Raw genomic sequence first — 18,146 nt, forward strand, 5'->3', positions numbered from 1 at the left:
AAGGCTCTCTGAGAAAATGATGTGTTAACCTCCTGAGATCTGAGCTCCTGTTTGCATGGGAGGCGAGGTGAAATATAAGACGCAGAAAGGTCTTAATAAATAACATTTACAGAATGTTTTAATCTGAACTATCCAGGGGAGAAAAAATACATTTTTAATTTTAACACAATGTTGATCAGTCAGACTGAAATCCTTAAAATATAATTAATCTCTGGAGTAAGGCATGTAAGTAATGAACAATAACAGGTTTCTGAGAAAGAGAAACTGAACATTTAAACAGAAAGGACTCTCAGGTATATAAACAGTGGCACCAAAACGGTTAAAGTGGTTAACCACAAATGGTTCAGTGAGAACTTGGAAGTTCCTGTTTTGGCCTCCACCTCTGAGTTTTTCTTCTCTCTGCACTTGCTTCGTGTTTGTCTGATAGTTCTGCAGAAACAGGAACATCATGAGGACACTGCGGGCAAATAACTGTTCAGATAGAGGATAAAGCACATGATAATTTAAATGTGTATTTTAGCAATAATAGTACCCAATAGTATTACAATGGCTTTTTATGAGAGCTCCTAAAATCTGACCATTAGAAAAAGCATGTTGAATAATATGGTTATTGGCGCCCTCTGGTGGAGACAAAATGTAATGTATCTAAACACAAATTCTTGTGCTGCCCACACAAACCTTCAGTCAAATCTCTGATCATCAAACAAGCATATATGTGAGCATTTCTTTTCCTCTTCTTTCATGTGACCATTGTAGGAGTCGCCTCAGTGGAACTTCTATCTCACCTTATTCCTAACGGCCTCCTCTATCATGCCAACCCTCCTCCTTCACTGCATCCATGAATTTCCTCTGTGGTCCTCTCCCCCCCCCACCCCCGCCTGGCAGATCCATCTTCAACATCCTTTGTCTAATAACTGAACTAATCCCCCAAACCTCAATACCTGACCTAAGGTACTCGTGTCTTTTTCGAGTGAAGCTAAAGACACAACAAAAAGATCTGAAAAGGAAGAATATCATTTTTTAAATGTAGGCTTTTGCTTGATCAGTTGAGTTTCTCTTTAAAATGTTAAACTTCACTTTAAAGATGACCTTTAGGATCCAAACGGTGATTTTAAATGAGGAAATCTGTTTCATTTTGAAACCAGTCTCAAAGGATTTTATGGAAGAATCAAATCAAAAGTATCCTACAGGATTAAAAGTTTAAAAGGTGCAACTTTTAAAAACACGTATTTATATTTATTTAAAATGTTTAAATGTCATGAGAATTTCACTTAGTACAAGTATTTGTTAGAAATGAGCTCTTATTGCCCACCGGCAGTACCCTCGCTGCCCACGAGAGGGCAGCAGGCTCACTGTTTGTTCATCACCGTCCTAAGATATGCATTTATCAGTTTTTGTTTTTGTTTTTTTTGTTTGTTTGTTTTTTTTTTGGGGGGGGGGGGGGTTCCTTTAACACATACCAGTATGCCAGACTTATGGACTGAAAATATGACAAAACAAAAACATAAAAATGATTTAAAGTAATTTATGCAGCTCATTTCCCCCCAGTGGAGTTTAATAATCCCTTATATCCTATAAATGTACAACTGCTTCTCACAAACATAAGCACCAGTTATTAAATGAACAAGGCATGCAGGCACAAAATAAATTCAACTCAGTGTAAACAGGTACATGTAAAATACTTGCATCAATGAAGTGAAATGCTTAAATGAATTTAAGGTTCAAATGATAATTTAATAATACTGTGACGTTTGTTTGTTTGACAGGGAACTGCTTGCAAAACGTCGCAGTAACTGAGATCCCTCTAACAACTTCCAGTGTTCCTGTACAGCTGTGGAGGACAAAGAAGGCCACATTTTACTTCCTAAAAACAATAAATAACTTACTAAGTACCTTCAGCCTGCATTTCACTTTCCTAGTATACTCATCTGGGCTGTTGAACCAAAATCATGCAACTCCAGTGTCACACTTTTCAGCCTTGTGGCCTTTTTTGCAAGTTGTTATTTTTAGGAGCTCATGAGTTTGCATGTTTCATGTAAAGTTAGCTTCTCATATTGTAGATTTTAATCAAGCTAATTATAATAATGCACTAGATGACAGAAAGTAATGGCTATACAGTAATGAAAAAAGTGAATACAGTTTTATGTACCAGACAGATTGAACAAACAGATGAAACTAAAAATGAAACCTAAATGCAGAAGCAGTGTCAAAAGTACACTCAGGATTCAGCAGCAATAGCTTGAAGTAATAATTTTCTGTATTACTTTAACAGTCTCTCACATGGTTGGCTCAGGAACTTTTGCCCACTCTTCTTTACTGGTTTATGCACAGGTCTCTTTAAGGTCCCACCACAGCATTTCAACCAGGCTGAGGTCTGGACTTTGACGCAGCCGTTGCAGCACCTTGATTTTTTTCTTTTTCCAGACATTTTCCTGTTGGAGCAAGGCTTTATCAGTCAGATACATGGATTTGTTGGGGTATCCACTCCTGGGAAAACTCCAGTATTGTGTTAACACACACCTGAAAGCTCCAGACCAGAAACAGACAAACATCTGCTTTGATAGAGGCGCCCAGACCTGCTGAGGATCGGTTAACCAAGTGCATTCAATAGGCAGCACCCAGCTGCTACTTACCCTCGCGATTCCTGTGGAAGCAGGACTTTCTTTTCTCGTTTTGGCTTAGTTTGTGTTAAATAAATAACTAAAAGTTAACATTCTGCACAAATAAGTAATATGGAGGAAGCTCATTTGGCGATTTAGATTTCAAATCACCATTTCACAGGCTCTGCAAACTAACACAGGTTTGTTTAATCAACCACCTGATTGGTGCCCAGGCTCACACTGGGCAGAGCTGTGAAGGGAATTTTGTGTAAATACAAATAAAAATATATAAAAAAGGATTCTTATTCTAAAGAAACAAATCTGTTTTAATCAGTGAAAGGTTTTTAATAGCTAAAGTAGTCTTTGTAGTTCCATTCTGAAGAAGCTGCTTTAAGTTGTCTAATTAGTCTTGGTGCTTGAGGTTAAAAAGGGCAATAGATCGCTCACTGAGTAATGTTCAGTGCAGGAGCAGCTTTAACCCTGCCCACACTAACCGGATTTGGATGGTTAGTGAGAATGGAATTAGCTAATCGAGGAGAACATGTCATCCCAAAGCCTCATCCAATCATCGTCTTATGTTCTGCTTAATGGGATCCAATCGAAGGGTAGCACAATTTGTCTGGGGCCATTTGGGACATGGAGCTTGAGCCAGATGACAGAATTCAAAGAATCCGAGTATTTAACCCCATTTCATGTGGAAAGCTGAACACTGGCGCTATACTCGGAGTAGATATGTTCGGAACCAGCCAGTAGATTTTCTTATGCGGATGATGGTGTCATATTAGCGCTGACGCTGCTTCCATGTTGAGCCTCACAGTAACATCATGTGACCGCATGCTTCTTTCTGGCTGAAACTCTGTGGCAAAGTGGGGCAACTGATCGATTTTTACAGGGTAACACCATTTTCTGGATGATTCCAGCTTGTGTTGATAAGTGCTTAGTTTCACAAAGGTGTGACCACATAGTGCGTACTAGGACAGTGATAGGAAGTCACCAACCACTTCCTCCTAATGTGGGAGTCAACCAACAGGGCCACTCCTGTACAGCATGATCATTGCCATCTAAAAGGAAGCGTGTGGCATACAGCACATGTGCATGCAAAATTTATCAGTCTGGAGAATCTCATGTTAAAGATGGTAAGTGAGCAGCATGCATGAAGCTCATGCTGTGAAAATAGAAAAGTGTCCATAAAATGACAAATGTGGCCTTGACCATGAGCACAACTTGGGTACGGAAACATAATCAGAGGGGCACATGCAGCCCGCTTTGATGTAAAATGGGTCGGACAAGTGAAGGTCCACCTGTTTAATTTTGTGCATGTATATGTGTAACATTAAGAAAAAAGTTCTGATAGCTCACTTTTATTAGTAACCAAACTTTCTGTAGTAGACGAAAAATGTATCCATTATGTAACGCCTGTGGTGTAGCGTGGATGGCTGTGGGGGAGGTCTTTAACAGCAGAAAAAGCTGTAAGACTAAAAAAATTACAGTTAAAAGTCCATTTATTTATGGCCTCTTTCAGCCTTTCATATGTTCCAAAGCCAAAGCCTATGCCGGGACAATTCTGGCCCCCAGACCTGATGTTTGACACCTTGCTCAAGGAGGAGCAGTGATTCTTTGTGACTTGTGACAGGACAGACAAACAGATGAATGGACAAAAATGTGAAAATATTCAGTCATTGGAAATCCTTTAACCCACAGCAGAAAGCTTTTAAAGCCTGTCGCTGCTTTGTCACGTATCCATTTCTCTTGTGCCCTGCACATCGACAAAGTAACACAATCCCGTGAAACTTTATTTTTCTGCTGTATAGTTCTGTTTCTTTAAGTGTGCAGTGTTATGGGTTCATCAGACAAGTTAAAAACGATCGATAATAGCTTGCAGCATTTAAATTTCTTAAAGTTTTGCTCACTAACAAAACATGTTTTATTAGTGTTGAAACCACATCGACCTGCTGAATATTTACACGTTGCGCTGTCCTGCGCGGTGCTGGACGGGATTCTTTTAACAATAGAAATGGCTGGAGGTGATGCAATTATTTGCAAGCCAGGTTTCCATTGTCTGTCTTTGTGGAATCCCTTCTGCTGCCACACAAGCTGTCTTTCCCTAAACTCAATCACAAAGATTTATATGGCTGATGGGATTAGTTTAAGCCATTAGGAGTAGTTAATGGTCTTTCCCAGTGTTGATAAGTAACACTGACCAATTGACAGCAACAAGTGGTTCCTGTTGACATGAAGTTAGGACCTGCAGAGGGACAACAAACAGGGTTCACGCTCCTGAATGCTCGGCTGAATTGATCTGGATATTTTCCCCCACCGTTTAGCTGAAATTTAAAAGGACTTGGTGCTCACAGGTAAGACTCATAAATGTATAAAACATACATGACTTTGGAAGGGAAAATGTCAAATATTAAATTGTGAGAGGGACCCCTGCTGTAAGACGGGGACAATTTATATATACTGTGTAAATATACTTCTCAAACATAAAATTACATCTATTTTCACCATGTTATGTTAATTATGTGATGATTCAGGTGATTAAATCAAATTAACTTGTGTTACAGTTGCTCTGGGACTGCAAGTGATAGCTGTTTTTCCATTTTTGTAAAGCTGCTTTTTGACCAATAAACTGCCTGAAAACAGTAAAATGTTTCTTAGAAGTTTAGTTGATGATCATTAGAAGAGGTGAATAAAACATTTGTCAGAAACGACCTTAACGACCTGTTCAGCTGTCGTTTGTGCCAGTTTGTTTTACTAAGGACATGTTAAAAAATAAAGGATTCAAATTAATAACCTTCTTTTTTCTGAGCATGGAAAAAAAAGAGCACATGTCATGTCAGAGGCGAGCCCCGGTGCTATCTGTGCCCTCCGATGACACAGCAAGATGTTTCCGAAGCCTTATTCACTCTGTTTGCTGTTCGCCTAACAAACAGCTCCTTTACGAGATTAAAGGATTTCTGTGGCACGCTGACATGCACGAAATTTAGAGAACATAGGATGTGTAGCCTCTCGCTAATCTTGTCTTTATGAGAAAGGAGGGATCAGGCTATTGGATTGCTGCAGCGAAGACAGGTTGTCGGAAACTTTTTTTTTAATAGTTTTTAAATGTTTGTAGTCCCAGTGAGCAAAACTACAGAGCCCACTGTGCACTGCGAGCACAGAGACCAATACGTTAATACTGTGTGCTGGTTAATTACCTGTTGATATGAATGAAATAGGTGAGGACTGTCTTATGATCAGGTTATTTTCTGCTTCTTTCCTATGTGTCCCACATTTACAATAAATCACTAGAGATTAATTTTCTCTAATATTATATTCATCACTTTGCTTCCCATTCACTAACAGCATTACTAATCATGTGTCCTTGAAACGGATGGATTTTAAATTAATTAAATGGATTGGCACACAAAATGCCTCAATTGGATTACCATCTGTAATGCCAGCTAACAAGATACAGTCATTTGCATGTGATTTGAAAAGCAAATTGCCTGAAAGGTTTAGTCAATACTGTGCAATATGTTTTAGAAAACATTCTTAATGATTGGTGCCCTTAAATCAAAAACCACAATGAACTGGAGATCGGGGAGCTCCGTAGTATCCAAAACTTCCCAGGAAAATCATCCTGTTTGAAAGTTCTCTTCAGTTTCAATATAAGAGCCGGTGAAACGCTTTAAGTGGGATTTTCTGATACTCTAAATGAAGCCAATTTACCACAATGTAAACAGATATAGGGCAAGAAAACAAGGCTTATGTTGTGGTTAACTAACTTGCCCCATAGTGTAAGACTTTAAAATCTCCTGCTCTACAGCATGCGATCTGCCACCTTAGCTCAGAAACTAAAACTCTCACTTGTTTCTGTCTCATCAGTCTACTTCCTGCGACCACAGCCTGCTCCGTCAACTTCTCCACATGCATCAGAACACCCCGCGGCATGCCTTCACTCCCGTCCTGCACCAGTCCTCGAGCATCCTGCCAAATCCAGCATTGATGGGACCTCAGGACAGAAATGTGAGATGTGATTACTTTAACTATCCTCATGTGAAGCTGCTCAGACTTGGAAGTTATTCCAGGCCCCTCACCTGCTTTTACCTACTCCTCACTGATATCCATCTTTTACATCTTGCTGCAGTTTAACACAAACCTGCCCGGACAAACAGCGAGGACTTTCTTTGCACCCATCACAGCCTCGCACAGACCAACAACTAGATCCTCTAACTCAACAGTGAGTAAAAAACTCAAGAATCTCATCAATACAGTAACTAAAATATATAAAATGTTACTTCAGTTTCCTTTTAAATAGATGAAATTGTTTCATTAAAATGAAGGATTTCTTTTCCAGATACGAGGGAGATGGGGCGCGCTGCACGTGTGTATTGCGTGGAAAATTTACCACCACAAACAACTCAAGGTGAGCGCTAAATAAATTGAATTGTTTTTTTCTTTTTATTGGGATTTGTGGTAGTTTTGAACGTCTCTACATGTTTTGGGAGTTATGTGTGGAAGCATTGGTGATCCCATGCAAACTGTAGGCTCCGGTTCCTGCTCTCAGCTGACAGAAGTGGCACCCTGGCGTGGTCTTCTGCCAGTCGCTCTGCTGTCGCCCATCTATTGGATTTGTTGTGTTGTGTCTTCAGCACCTCCCCGTACTCTTATTTTGAGTGTAATTCATTTCCTAAAAGATAAACTACCTGAGCTTTATTGTTTTTCAGCTCAGAGGTATGTTACAATAATACTGTTATTATGAATTGTATTGCTCACAGTATTGTGAAAGGTTCGCAGAGGGATAATATTAATGGATCACACTGATCTTGTATTGCACAGCTGATTTGTCTGATAAACAACATGTGATATTTAATTTACCAGAAATTGCAACAAATGCACAGCAGTCAACAGGAGCTGACACCTGAGTGTCCTGCTAGCAGTCTCTTTGCCTCTGTGCAACAAAAGGGACTACACCAGCCGTGTGCACAGCCGTGTTCAGGTGAGTTTCACGCCAGTAATTAAGTAGTTTTTGCAGCAAAAACAGAAATGTAGCACTGATTCTTTTCTTGGACTTAGACTCTTCGTCTGAATTCTCTTCAGGTGGAAGCAAGAGTGAAACTACAAGCTGTGACTGTTCTGTCTCTGACCTTCAAACGCCTCCACCAGTGTCTACCCACAGCCGTGCGAACAGGGAGAAACTTGACTGTGAGAAGCAGGACCAGCACTCAACGCCTGATAAGAAAGAGAAACACCAAATCCACCAACCTAGCCCAACAAAGGATTTACCTCATAAAGAGAAGTTCGGGGAATCAATAGTCACTTCTGACCTTGATGGCAGACACAGCGGATCGCTCGACAGGAAGAGGCAGTTTGAGTGTGAAGGCATCCACAAAGCAAAGAGAATGAGGCACGAAATGTTCAACAGTCCGTTTGGTTCTTCTCAGACTTTGCAGTATTATCCATCTCCATTCATCACAACTTATACACATCCACCAGCACACAACATGCAAGTGCAACACACTAACATGAGTGATTGCTCTTTCCTGTATCCTAACAGCATTAGATTTAATGCGTCTTATCCAGGCACCAAGCCGCATCCCTGCCAAACGTCTTCATGGGAGACAATGAGGGACACACACAGTTTCCATTTTAGGAAACACACCCTTAAAGACTACTCACTGAATACCTGCAAGGCAATCAGGAAACCTCTTGTAGCAAGAGGTATCACGTCACCTCTTTATTTCCTTCGAGTGAGGGAGACACTTCTGTCGAGAGAAGTGTCGACACCGCTGCAGACGCCAGCGGCCTCATACTGGCTCTAATGCAGTATTGGGACCCTGAGTCTCCAGAGTAGGCTCAGAAAGGGAGAGCTCACATTCTCAAATTTCATCTCTCACTTCAGTTTTATTTATACCGAGCCAAATAAAAACAGTCACATCAAGGCACTAGGAATCTCTGAGTAATCAGCCAGAGTGGGAGAAAGTACCTCTGACAGAAGCAGGTTCATCGAGGGGAAGAATGTCCTGGAGCTGGGTGAAGTGAAGGAAAAATTGAAGATAATGGAAAAAACAGCAACATTTCAAACTCCAAGAGAGAACACACAAATTAAAGACATAAAATAATGGCTTATAAATGCATGTTGAATGTTTTCAAGGAAGGTCTCCCAGCAGTCTGAGCCATTTGCTTCATAGCTGAAGGGTTGATCCAGCTCTGAATGTAAGCTTGACCTAAAAGCGAAGTTTAATCCAATCTTAAAAGCAGACTGATTTCCCTAACTCAAGTTGGGAGCTGGTAACAGAGGACTCACAAAGATCATTAGGACATGATGGGTACTATGAGGTATTTAAAAGTATATATTTACAGCGTCTGTCTTGTGTTCACTGGTCATTTAGGTTTCTGTGGTACTCCACACAGTGAGCAGCACTGATTATTTACACCTTAAAGTGTAAGCAGATTCATGTTCATGTGCTTACTTTTTTTTTTAAGTTGGGCTCAGGTTGGCCTCTAAAGAAACTGGAAAATGAAAAACTGCCGATTTATGGAGTTTATGGAGATTCTGTCTGTAAGGCTGTATTTTGCACATAAGCTTTGAGCTAAATGCTAAAAGTGAGGATGTATGAATAGATGTGGATTAACCCTCATTAGCATCCCTAAAACCTCAAAGCCACAAAAAGACACAAAAACATGGCACGATCTTTTCTTGTTTCAAAAATGTATTTAACTGTGTAACAATAAAATTCAACAAAGGTCACAACAAAAAATAAAGTCTTCGGAATTCAGTGAACATTTCATGGAACAAGCTTCCTAGTGCTTTTAACTCCTCCCCCATTCATAAAAACTTTAACAGAAATTTTTACCTGTGGTTCATATTTGTACAAAGGCTTTAAAAGCAAGGTTGTGGTATTTGAGCCTATAAGATTTCAATATATGAAATGCTGGAGAATGTGAGGAAAGGTTAGGATAAATTAAAAACAACAACAACAAAAAATACAGCCGCTCCAATGATGTCTCCACTAACAGCTCCACAACAAAATATGCACAAACAAACCAAATTAATTGCATAAAGCCTACACTGGGTGTGGGTCATCTGACCCAGAGCACAGTGAACACTTAAACCACATCCATGCCGAGGCCCCTCGCAACCTCCGTCAAAGCCTGGACTGCTCCGGAAGCCCCAAAACCATCACAGTCCTCCTGCATCAGTCCTGCAGACTCGTCCTCAATGTGAGGAATGGTGCTCATCACACAGTACACAGGAGAGTCGCTGCCTCTGGGGCTGGCTTGAGACGACATGTCCTCACCTCCTGAGAACTCTGAGGAGTAGGAGGAGCTGGAGGAGGGCGAGGAGGATCCTGTGGGAGAGCTTCGGCCGCTCTCCGGCGTGACAGCAGCGCTCTCGTCCTGACTGCTGCCACTCGGACTTTTCTGAAGGCTCTGAGGCTTCTTGGCCATGTTCTTCATGATCTCCTTTGTCACTTCAACAGTCTCAAAGCGCACCATATTTAACTTCAGGAAACCATCGACATCCTTCCTGTACCTGTATGACAGGAGAGGAGAGGACTCCATTTGAGTTTTTACGTTTTTTCAGCTCTACTTAAATTATATTTGTCGCACCCAGAGGACTGTAAAGCAGAGAGGATGACTACTACCACAGGTGACTCACCTAAAGCGGGAATGTCCAGAGGGCCACTTCAGCTCATGCTTCTTACGAAGGTGAAGTGTAAGAGTGTAACACCAAGAAAACACCTTATCACAGATATGGCATTTATATTTAGCCATTCCCCCAACCTACATCAACAAAAAACCATTAGTATATCTACAGTCACAGCAGGCTGAGATGATCTGACCAGGTAATATGTTGGACGACACTGTGTTACAAACCTCATGGACTCTCTTGAAGTGCTGGCTCATTGTTTGGAACGTATGACAAGTATAATCACAACCCTCCACTGTACAGCTGTACATGGTGCCCTCATTGTGAACCTCTGTGTGCTTCTGCAGATCGCGCTGGTTCTTAAATCTGTGGGGAAATAAAGATGGAAACAGTTAAAAATACTGGCGACTGTAGCTTTTACCCCTCAGCCTCCCTGTAGATGCACCTCTGGTATAACTGTAAAAATCCAAAGTGATTTTCAGAATAGTTGACCTCACTGAGATTCCAACCTGAGGGAGATTTGGTGTCAATTTCAAATACTTGGTGACATCTTTTTCGAGTTATCGCATTTGCAAGATCTTTAGAAAACTTGACCTCTGACCTTGAGGACCAAGTCACTGAGTTTCAAACTCATCTGAGACTTTTTGTAGAATCACTTATGGTATGAATTTAAAAATCCTATGTCGCCTCCTTTTTTGTATTCACAAATTTGAGTGTCCAAGCCGCCTGCACAGCAGGGTTACGACAATACCCCATCGGCCTTTCAAGGCTGAGGGGTAAAAACTGATTTTGGTAATAAAGATGTGGCTCTAGCAGCATTCTCACTCACATGTCACGTGTTTGAGCCTCTTACTTCTTACTTACTTATAGTTGTTTACATTTTCAATACAGATGAGTCAAAAATTGCACTGCAACTTAAAAGGGCTCATATTATGGCCCGTTTCTACCCTCATGTGTTCTATTAATATGTTTTTCAAGTTTCAGCTGAAAAATACCACACAGGTCACTAATTTTTCCCCACCTTTGTACCCCTGCTTTTAACTCATCTCCTAACAGGGCGTATCGGGGGGCTTTAAAAGCAAACGAGCTGCTGTGCAACTGAGCTCCAGCCAGGAATATGCACATAAGCAGGACTGGTCAGCATAGGCAGTAAAGTCTGTGTTACTGAACAGAAGTGCCGGCATTTTCCTGTTCTTTGTGGTTACTTCATAAATAAAAATGTCTATTATGCGCGAGTAAAAAACACCCCAAATGAAACAGAAACAGTTACAAACATCTGTATGTCAATCCTGCTGATTCTCCTTTGGGGGAGGGTCAGTTGGAGACGATGATTAGGCTGTTCTGACATCACAGGAGGCTGCAAACCAATATATCTCATACAGAGACATAAATGATTGAAAGACAATAAAACAAGGAACTGGTTTCTTTTTTCATATTTTGTGGCTCTTTCTTTAAAGACCCCTTTAAACACAATATTTTAACGAACCTTTCCTAATAGTTTGGTTATGGTCTTATTAGGAGAATTCCTTAAAGGGTATACAATATTTTTAAGGCACGACTAAAGACTGGTTACATTTGAAGCAGATATTAAAGGGAGCATTTTGACTAAAAACATATAATAAAAAGATCTAAAGAGCAGATATTATCCTGAGCTCAGCTCCCATTTTTGTTCTTTGATTCTATACTAGAGTAGCTTTGCATAAATCACAGTTAAGAATAATCCCTGTTTGTTATATACCAGGCCCACGGTGCACCCACTTTGTTCTTCCTCAGTCTGAAAGACCTTTTTTAGCGAATCCTGTATTCACAAACAGAGCTGTGTACCTGAGAGCACCATGTTAAGGACACTGACAAGCTAAGAGCAGAAATTAAGCATTTAAAGTCACCTGAAGGCTGAGTTTTTGCCTCACAGGGATTACTTACACATACACAAACTGAAGGAAATAATGAGTCAGCTGGAATGAAAACTTCCTTCTGACTTTGGATGTCAAAAATGCTACACGGTTCCTCACAAATACACGATACAGAATTTTACTGAAATAGCTGAAACTTGATAAGCCAGCTTTTGCTGCCAGATTAAAGAAAACGATGGAGTTAAGAGTGCGTTTGCTGTTAACTGAACACTTGATGAGCTGTGTTTGAGGATCTACCTTTTGTCACAGAAGTCGCACGGGAACGGACGCTCATCACAATGGCGGAACCTGATGTGGATCTTCAGAGCAGCCAAAGTGGTGCAGGTCATGTCACAAAAGGGGCACTTCACCTGATTCACTGAGAGTAAAAAGAAAAAAAGGGGGGGGGGCAATGCATGTAACAGATGATCAAACTGAGTCAGAGATCCACCATGGATCTATTAACGTTTAATAACTATCAGATCACAAAGAAACTCAAATAGATCAGATTTTGTACACCTGACCAACCAAATGACATAACTCAGTACAAAATAAGAGCTCAATGAATACAAATCTAAAGACCACACAGTAGGGAGCTTGACAACAGAAACAAAAGAAAATCTGTAGCAATGTGCGATAAACTGCTCATAAACTGCTCTCTCCATTTCTAATATTTCAAGACAAACAGCCATAAAAACAATTTAATCCCAAAAGAAAACTTAGAAATAAAACTCACCATGCTGACGAACATGATCCCTCAAAAGCCTCTCGCTGGAAAAAGCTTTCCCACAGTGTTCACAAACCAGCGTCTCTGTTAGGATAAGTACACATACAAACATCAGCAATAAGGCGGCGCAATTAAAACATCAACATCATAGAAATTTAATGCGAGCTTAAGCGTCCGTCTCACCTACTGGCTCAGCTTGCCTGTGCAGGTGGTCAAACAGCTTTGTGTTGCTGGAGAACATGCTGCCACACGTAGGACAGGCGACAAGGCGCTCCTGGGTATGACTCCGCATATGTTCCCTCAAACGGTATCTGATCTTGAAAAAGGCGTCGCAGCCTGTGAACAAAACGGGAAACGTCACACGGTGTCCAAGGAGATGGCGTCTCACGAACGTTTAAAAAGCTCCCGGTCGTACCTGCCCACTGGCAGAAGAGCGCCTGCTGTTGTTGAGGCAGAGACTGTGGTTCAGCACTTTCTATGTGGTTGTCCACATGTCGATAGAACCACTCAGGATTATTAAATGTACACTTTAAAAAAGAAAACAAGGAAAGGAAATAAATCCCATGATAATATATCAATCGTTTAGTAAAGACTGGATAACTTAAATGAAAAATACCTACATCACATTGCTCCCACTGGCAAACATATCCGTCTGATCCTTCAGGGACCAGATTGTTGCTGTGCATGCCTTGATTGCAGCTGGGAAGATCTGGACGGGACTTGAGCAGCTGTGACCCAATGAACTTGAGCTTCCCATGGTAGTTGTGGAAATAAGCATGGACCTCCAGCTCTGCAGGGCTACCCATGGAGAGAAATTCACACCCATTCCAGAGACACGCATATTCATCTAATGAAAAAGAAAGAAAGAAAGGGAATCAGTGATTATTGCAATGTCATTACAGAATGTTTAAAGCAACTTTAAAAAATTTAAAGCACCCACATGTACAATAACATGAAAACCAGATTAACCGTGATCAGCATGAGGTTGAGAAGTATCCCATCGTATAGTCTGGTGTTGAGTAGAGACAGTTGCTGTCACAAAATAAAACTAAAACCATGTACCGGCAAAATCTGACTGTAGCTACAAAAGCAGTTTTACTTGTGACTCATAAATACACCGTGAAGCAGGGCGCTTTATAGCGCACTCTGCAGCACTGCCATTCGTTGCATTCGTAATATAAGCAGGTTATGGTTAGATGATGCAGAGATGACTGGTAGTGGTGAGTGATTAAAATAAGCATTTACCAGTAAAATAGTACAGACATCACAATTAGTTTAATCCATAAACTTGCCCCTTTCCTGATTTTTCTTTCTTTCTTTCTTTTTTGCATATTTGTTTCAGATCATCAAACTAATTTTAATTTTAGCTAAAGACAATTTAATATCTACAAAGGCAGAATTACTGAATCACCAAAATTACTCTAAGAGCACCTCAGGGACTCATCCAAGAGGTCACAAAAGAACCCAGAACAAGAAAATGTGCCACAGCCTGGCCGATGGAGGGACAAAAGTATAAAAGAGAGGATGAGCTGAAAGGCAAAACAAGAGAAATGCTGTTCAACAGCAAACAGCACAATGATATTTTTTATCTCTGTAATCTTGTTCATATAAATCACTGTAAGCCAAAATTTTAAATGACAATAAAATCCAATCACTTGCACTGATCTACACACAACCACAATGAGAGTTCAGTAACAATAACACCTCTTTGTAAAATTCAACAGGCATATTTAAACTGGACAACACTTGGACCAAACACTGACCACTAAACCCCATGCTAATAAACTTAATGTGCTGCCCAACAAAAGCGGACCCCTCGCCCACCCTTGCACGCAAAATCGCTTACCCAGCTCCTCCAGGGCATCGTTGTCCCCCAGGTAGTCCTTCAAATGCAGACACATGTGGTCGCTGAGCTCCTCCATGGAGCGCCCCGTGAAACTGCACGAACCCCACTCACAGACCACCTCAAAGTTCCCGAGTTTCTTTGTTGTCATCATGTCGTTGAGTCCTGTGAGCTCAGCCCGTCACACCCTAACCAGCCACACGGAAAGCAGGCACACATGTTTAACCCAGGGAGAAAAGGAAACGTTGAACTACGACATCTAAACTACTAAAGACGCCGTTTTGCTAGTTAGCATGTGATAACGAGGACTGATGGAAAGTGAAACATGTTTGTAAATGTTTGAAGAGTCATTAGCTGAAGTTAGCGCCAAAGTTCTTACTATCTGACTGAATGAATAACTAAAACCACATCAAAACATATATTTTTAAAATATATTTTTTTGGTCATAACAGTTAATGAGGCCGTTCACAGCTAACAACAGTTTACTTCATCCTTAAGAAGTTGTGTTTGTGTAGATGATGTTTATCTGGCTAACAGCTTAGCTCCCGCGAAACCTGTCACAGGTCTGTGCTCTTTATCCGACTTTTCCTAAATTAATACAGCTTGTACATTTTAACCCGGGATTGTATAAATTCATACTGTTGTTTCTAACTCTAGTGATACACAAGGTTTTCATAAATGTTTCTTACAGTAGTTAATATCACTTTGTGTAGCAGATCTGAGCTCCTCCTTGTTCTTCCCTCCTCTCAGCTTGTTTGGCTTTGTTTATTTCCTGTCACTTCTTCTTCGTTTATTCTTAAAACTGTGCCGGGAAAGCTGAGCATATCGCCACCTACTGCACTGGAAACCGCAGCAAACTAAAGCCTGAAGTAAATAGCATTTTGTTTTTATACACTTCTTATTATTATTATCCCCCTCTTCTGCTTCTTCTTTTTCTTCTTCTTCTTTCAGCTTCTCTCTTTAGACGGTCCCACAATGGATTATCTACATCTATCTCTCTATCCTTCTATCACAAATCACCCCTGAAGCTCATCTACACCCACTCCACCCTGTCTGCACTCTCTTCTTCTCCGGATGACTGATTCCAGGTATTTAAACTCATCCAGCTCGAATTTTATGGCCTTAATTTTGTGCCACGCCATAGAATTTCAATTTGAAATAAATACATAAACTCAAAGAAAGGTGAAAGAAAAGAAAAACTGTTTCTTAATTTCTTAAAATAAATCCTCACATTTATGAGAAAAATGTATTTTGTAGTGAAGGAACAAGTCAACCTTTCCCTTTGTATCCTAAAATTAACTTTAAAAAGGTCCAATTCTAGACCTCCTTAAATGCTGTGATGATATCATGATTTTGGGCTACAATTAATATTTCTTTATTGTATCAGACTAAAAATATAAATATAATTTAATTTGGTTATTTACTGCAGGGATAATACACACACACAAATATACATTATTTTAATATATTCTTGTATTTACATTTTAATATCCATAAAACATAAAATAACAAGATCCTCTGAATGAATATGGAGTAGTATGGTTTAGTTATGGAGTTTCATTTAAGTAAAAAATACTAATAAAATACTTCAGTACCTGCCCTGAGTTCACTTAAAGTACTATTTAGGAAAGTATCAAAAAAGAGGACATAAAATAGTCACAAACATAAAATATTTTATATCATCAATCAAGATTATTCATATGCGGTTTAAATTCAGCCAGTTTAGTTTAGTTTAGATGTTGTAATCAACTTTTTAGAAAAAATATATATACATTTCTATATTAATTGATCAGCTCAGTTATTATTTTATAGTAAAAGAATCTCAACCCTGTGTTTAAGTGTAGCACCACTGATAACCTCGGAAAGCCTTCTGTCTTCTTTGTTCCTTCTTTGGCAGTGCAGTTAAACCACCGCTCTTATGTCTGTTTTTATCTTTAAATGCCAGACCAAACTCCTCCCAGGAAGTGACAACAACTTCTCCTCCACCCTGTCAGCATTTCCTCCAGACACAGAGTGTGAACAAAGAAACAGACCTGTACAATAAGGACTGCTGTGATCAAGCTATTTCACGTGCAGTGGACGGATTAAATGATAGCAGTAATTTTCACTGTTAAATAGTCCTCTCTTGTATAAATTCAGAAATGTTTCCTCTCAGTCTGAAAATCATCCATGCATGCAACTTTATTCTTTATTTTATTCACTTTATTATCTGGAATGATTTTGATCTTTGACCAAAATGTCTGCATTTTTTCTAGTGTGGCTCATAATTATGACCCAGGCTTAATTATTCCCCTTCTGTTGTGCTGTGCTATACTGTATTCTTACACTGGGAAGGTTTCACAGGTTGTTAATAGACAGAAAAGAGATGATTTACACCTGAAGGAACTGGTTATCCCTACCAGCCTGAGAAAGCCCTTAATGCCAACAGAAACAGGAAGCTACTGTAAGCAGAAGGAAACCTGAGATCAGCCTGCAGCCACCTCTCAATCAAGGCTCACAAGGTTCACTGTCAGATTGTGCCATAGATCCCCTCCACTAGAGGTCATGATTTGCTGACCGTCAGTCCTTTGTCTGTCAAAGAAATACAATATTTTCACCAGAGTGCATGTCTCCTAAAGTGAAGTCAGTGCTACACTAATAAAGTTGCTCAGTGTTGCACAAAATGCAGGTATTCATAACAGCAGCCTTATACTGTGGTGCGCATTCACGGTGATTCATTCCTCTGTGTTCTCAAAAATGAGCTGCTATAAAACGAATAAAGTGGGAAATCATCTGCAGTCTCTTCTGTGCTGTGAATATTTAATACAAATATTGTACATGCCATTTTCCCCACACATGCATTCAAGCCTAAAACCTTTTCACTGTCACAGCTCCTGTTTTGTTTGTGACGGTCACTGAAGTTTATTGTTTCCACCATAATGAACTTCAAAAATATACAATACAATATAATAAAGACTCTTACTTGCACCGACAGTATAATATAGGGAGGGACCATGACCAGCCACAAATGTGTTTTAGGGCGGAGAGGGGGAGGGGGGGAGAGCCTAGGCAGCTCCAGCGCCATTGCTGATCTCTTATTCAATATTTCATGTTGCTCTGCAAACACGAGGGCCCATAACGACTGAATTATTGATGCAGATTTATGTCAGGATGACTGATTCACAGGAAAATGACCACCAGACACCAAAAAGGATGATAAAGGGATAAATTAATGTTTCTTTCCAGTCGTACATCCGTCCTTTCATGATTTCATTAACAGTGAGTGTTTTGTTTTCAGATGAGAGCACTTTGGCTAGCTTGTTTAAACTGAACTGAACAATGCTCGCATAAAATACATTTATGCAACCTTTAAATGGCTCTCAATTTTACCAGAGTTTGGAGGAGGGAACATCTGTAACTGTAAGGTCAACAGAAAACAACAAACTCCAGACTTGAAGGAGAATGTCTC

General features: G+C 40.1%; 2 protein-coding genes across 3 annotated transcripts; one reads left to right on the plus strand and one right to left on the minus strand.

Annotated features, from left to right (window-relative positions):
* Positions 1-5,210: 5,210 nt before the first annotated feature.
* On the minus strand, positions 5,211-15,728 carry LOC146503472 (histone H4 transcription factor). Its single transcript, XM_085184001.1, has 10 exons — positions 15,388-15,728; positions 14,702-14,886; positions 13,476-13,702; positions 13,271-13,382; positions 13,039-13,191; positions 12,865-12,939; positions 12,387-12,507; positions 10,464-10,602; positions 10,246-10,370; positions 5,211-10,119 (listed from the first exon to the last, which is right to left on the minus strand). The coding sequence occupies exons 2-10, from the start codon at positions 14,850-14,852 to the stop codon at positions 9,693-9,695; spliced, it is 1,530 nt and encodes a 509-aa protein (XP_085040127.1). The 5' UTR covers positions 14,853-14,886; positions 15,388-15,728; the 3' UTR covers positions 5,211-9,692.
* On the plus strand, positions 6,505-9,574 carry LOC146503473 (uncharacterized). 2 transcript variants are annotated; one of them, XM_085184004.1, is made up of 5 exons: positions 6,505-6,608; positions 6,730-6,822; positions 6,940-7,008; positions 7,464-7,581; positions 7,659-9,574. In XM_085184004.1, the coding sequence occupies exons 1-5, from the start codon at positions 6,510-6,512 to the stop codon at positions 8,402-8,404; spliced, it is 1,125 nt and encodes a 374-aa protein (XP_085040130.1). In that variant the 5' UTR covers positions 6,505-6,509; the 3' UTR covers positions 8,405-9,574. The 2 variants fall into 2 exon arrangements, with proteins under 2 accessions (XP_085040130.1, XP_085040131.1); XM_085184005.1 differs by having other exon boundaries at positions 7,683-9,574.
* Positions 15,729-18,146: the final 2,418 nt, after the last annotated feature.

Source organism: Neolamprologus multifasciatus, chromosome 14 (assembly GCF_963576455.1).
Source record: "Neolamprologus multifasciatus chromosome 14, fNeoMul1.2, whole genome shotgun sequence".
Taxonomy (NCBI): Eukaryota; Metazoa; Chordata; class Actinopteri; order Cichliformes; family Cichlidae; genus Neolamprologus; species Neolamprologus multifasciatus.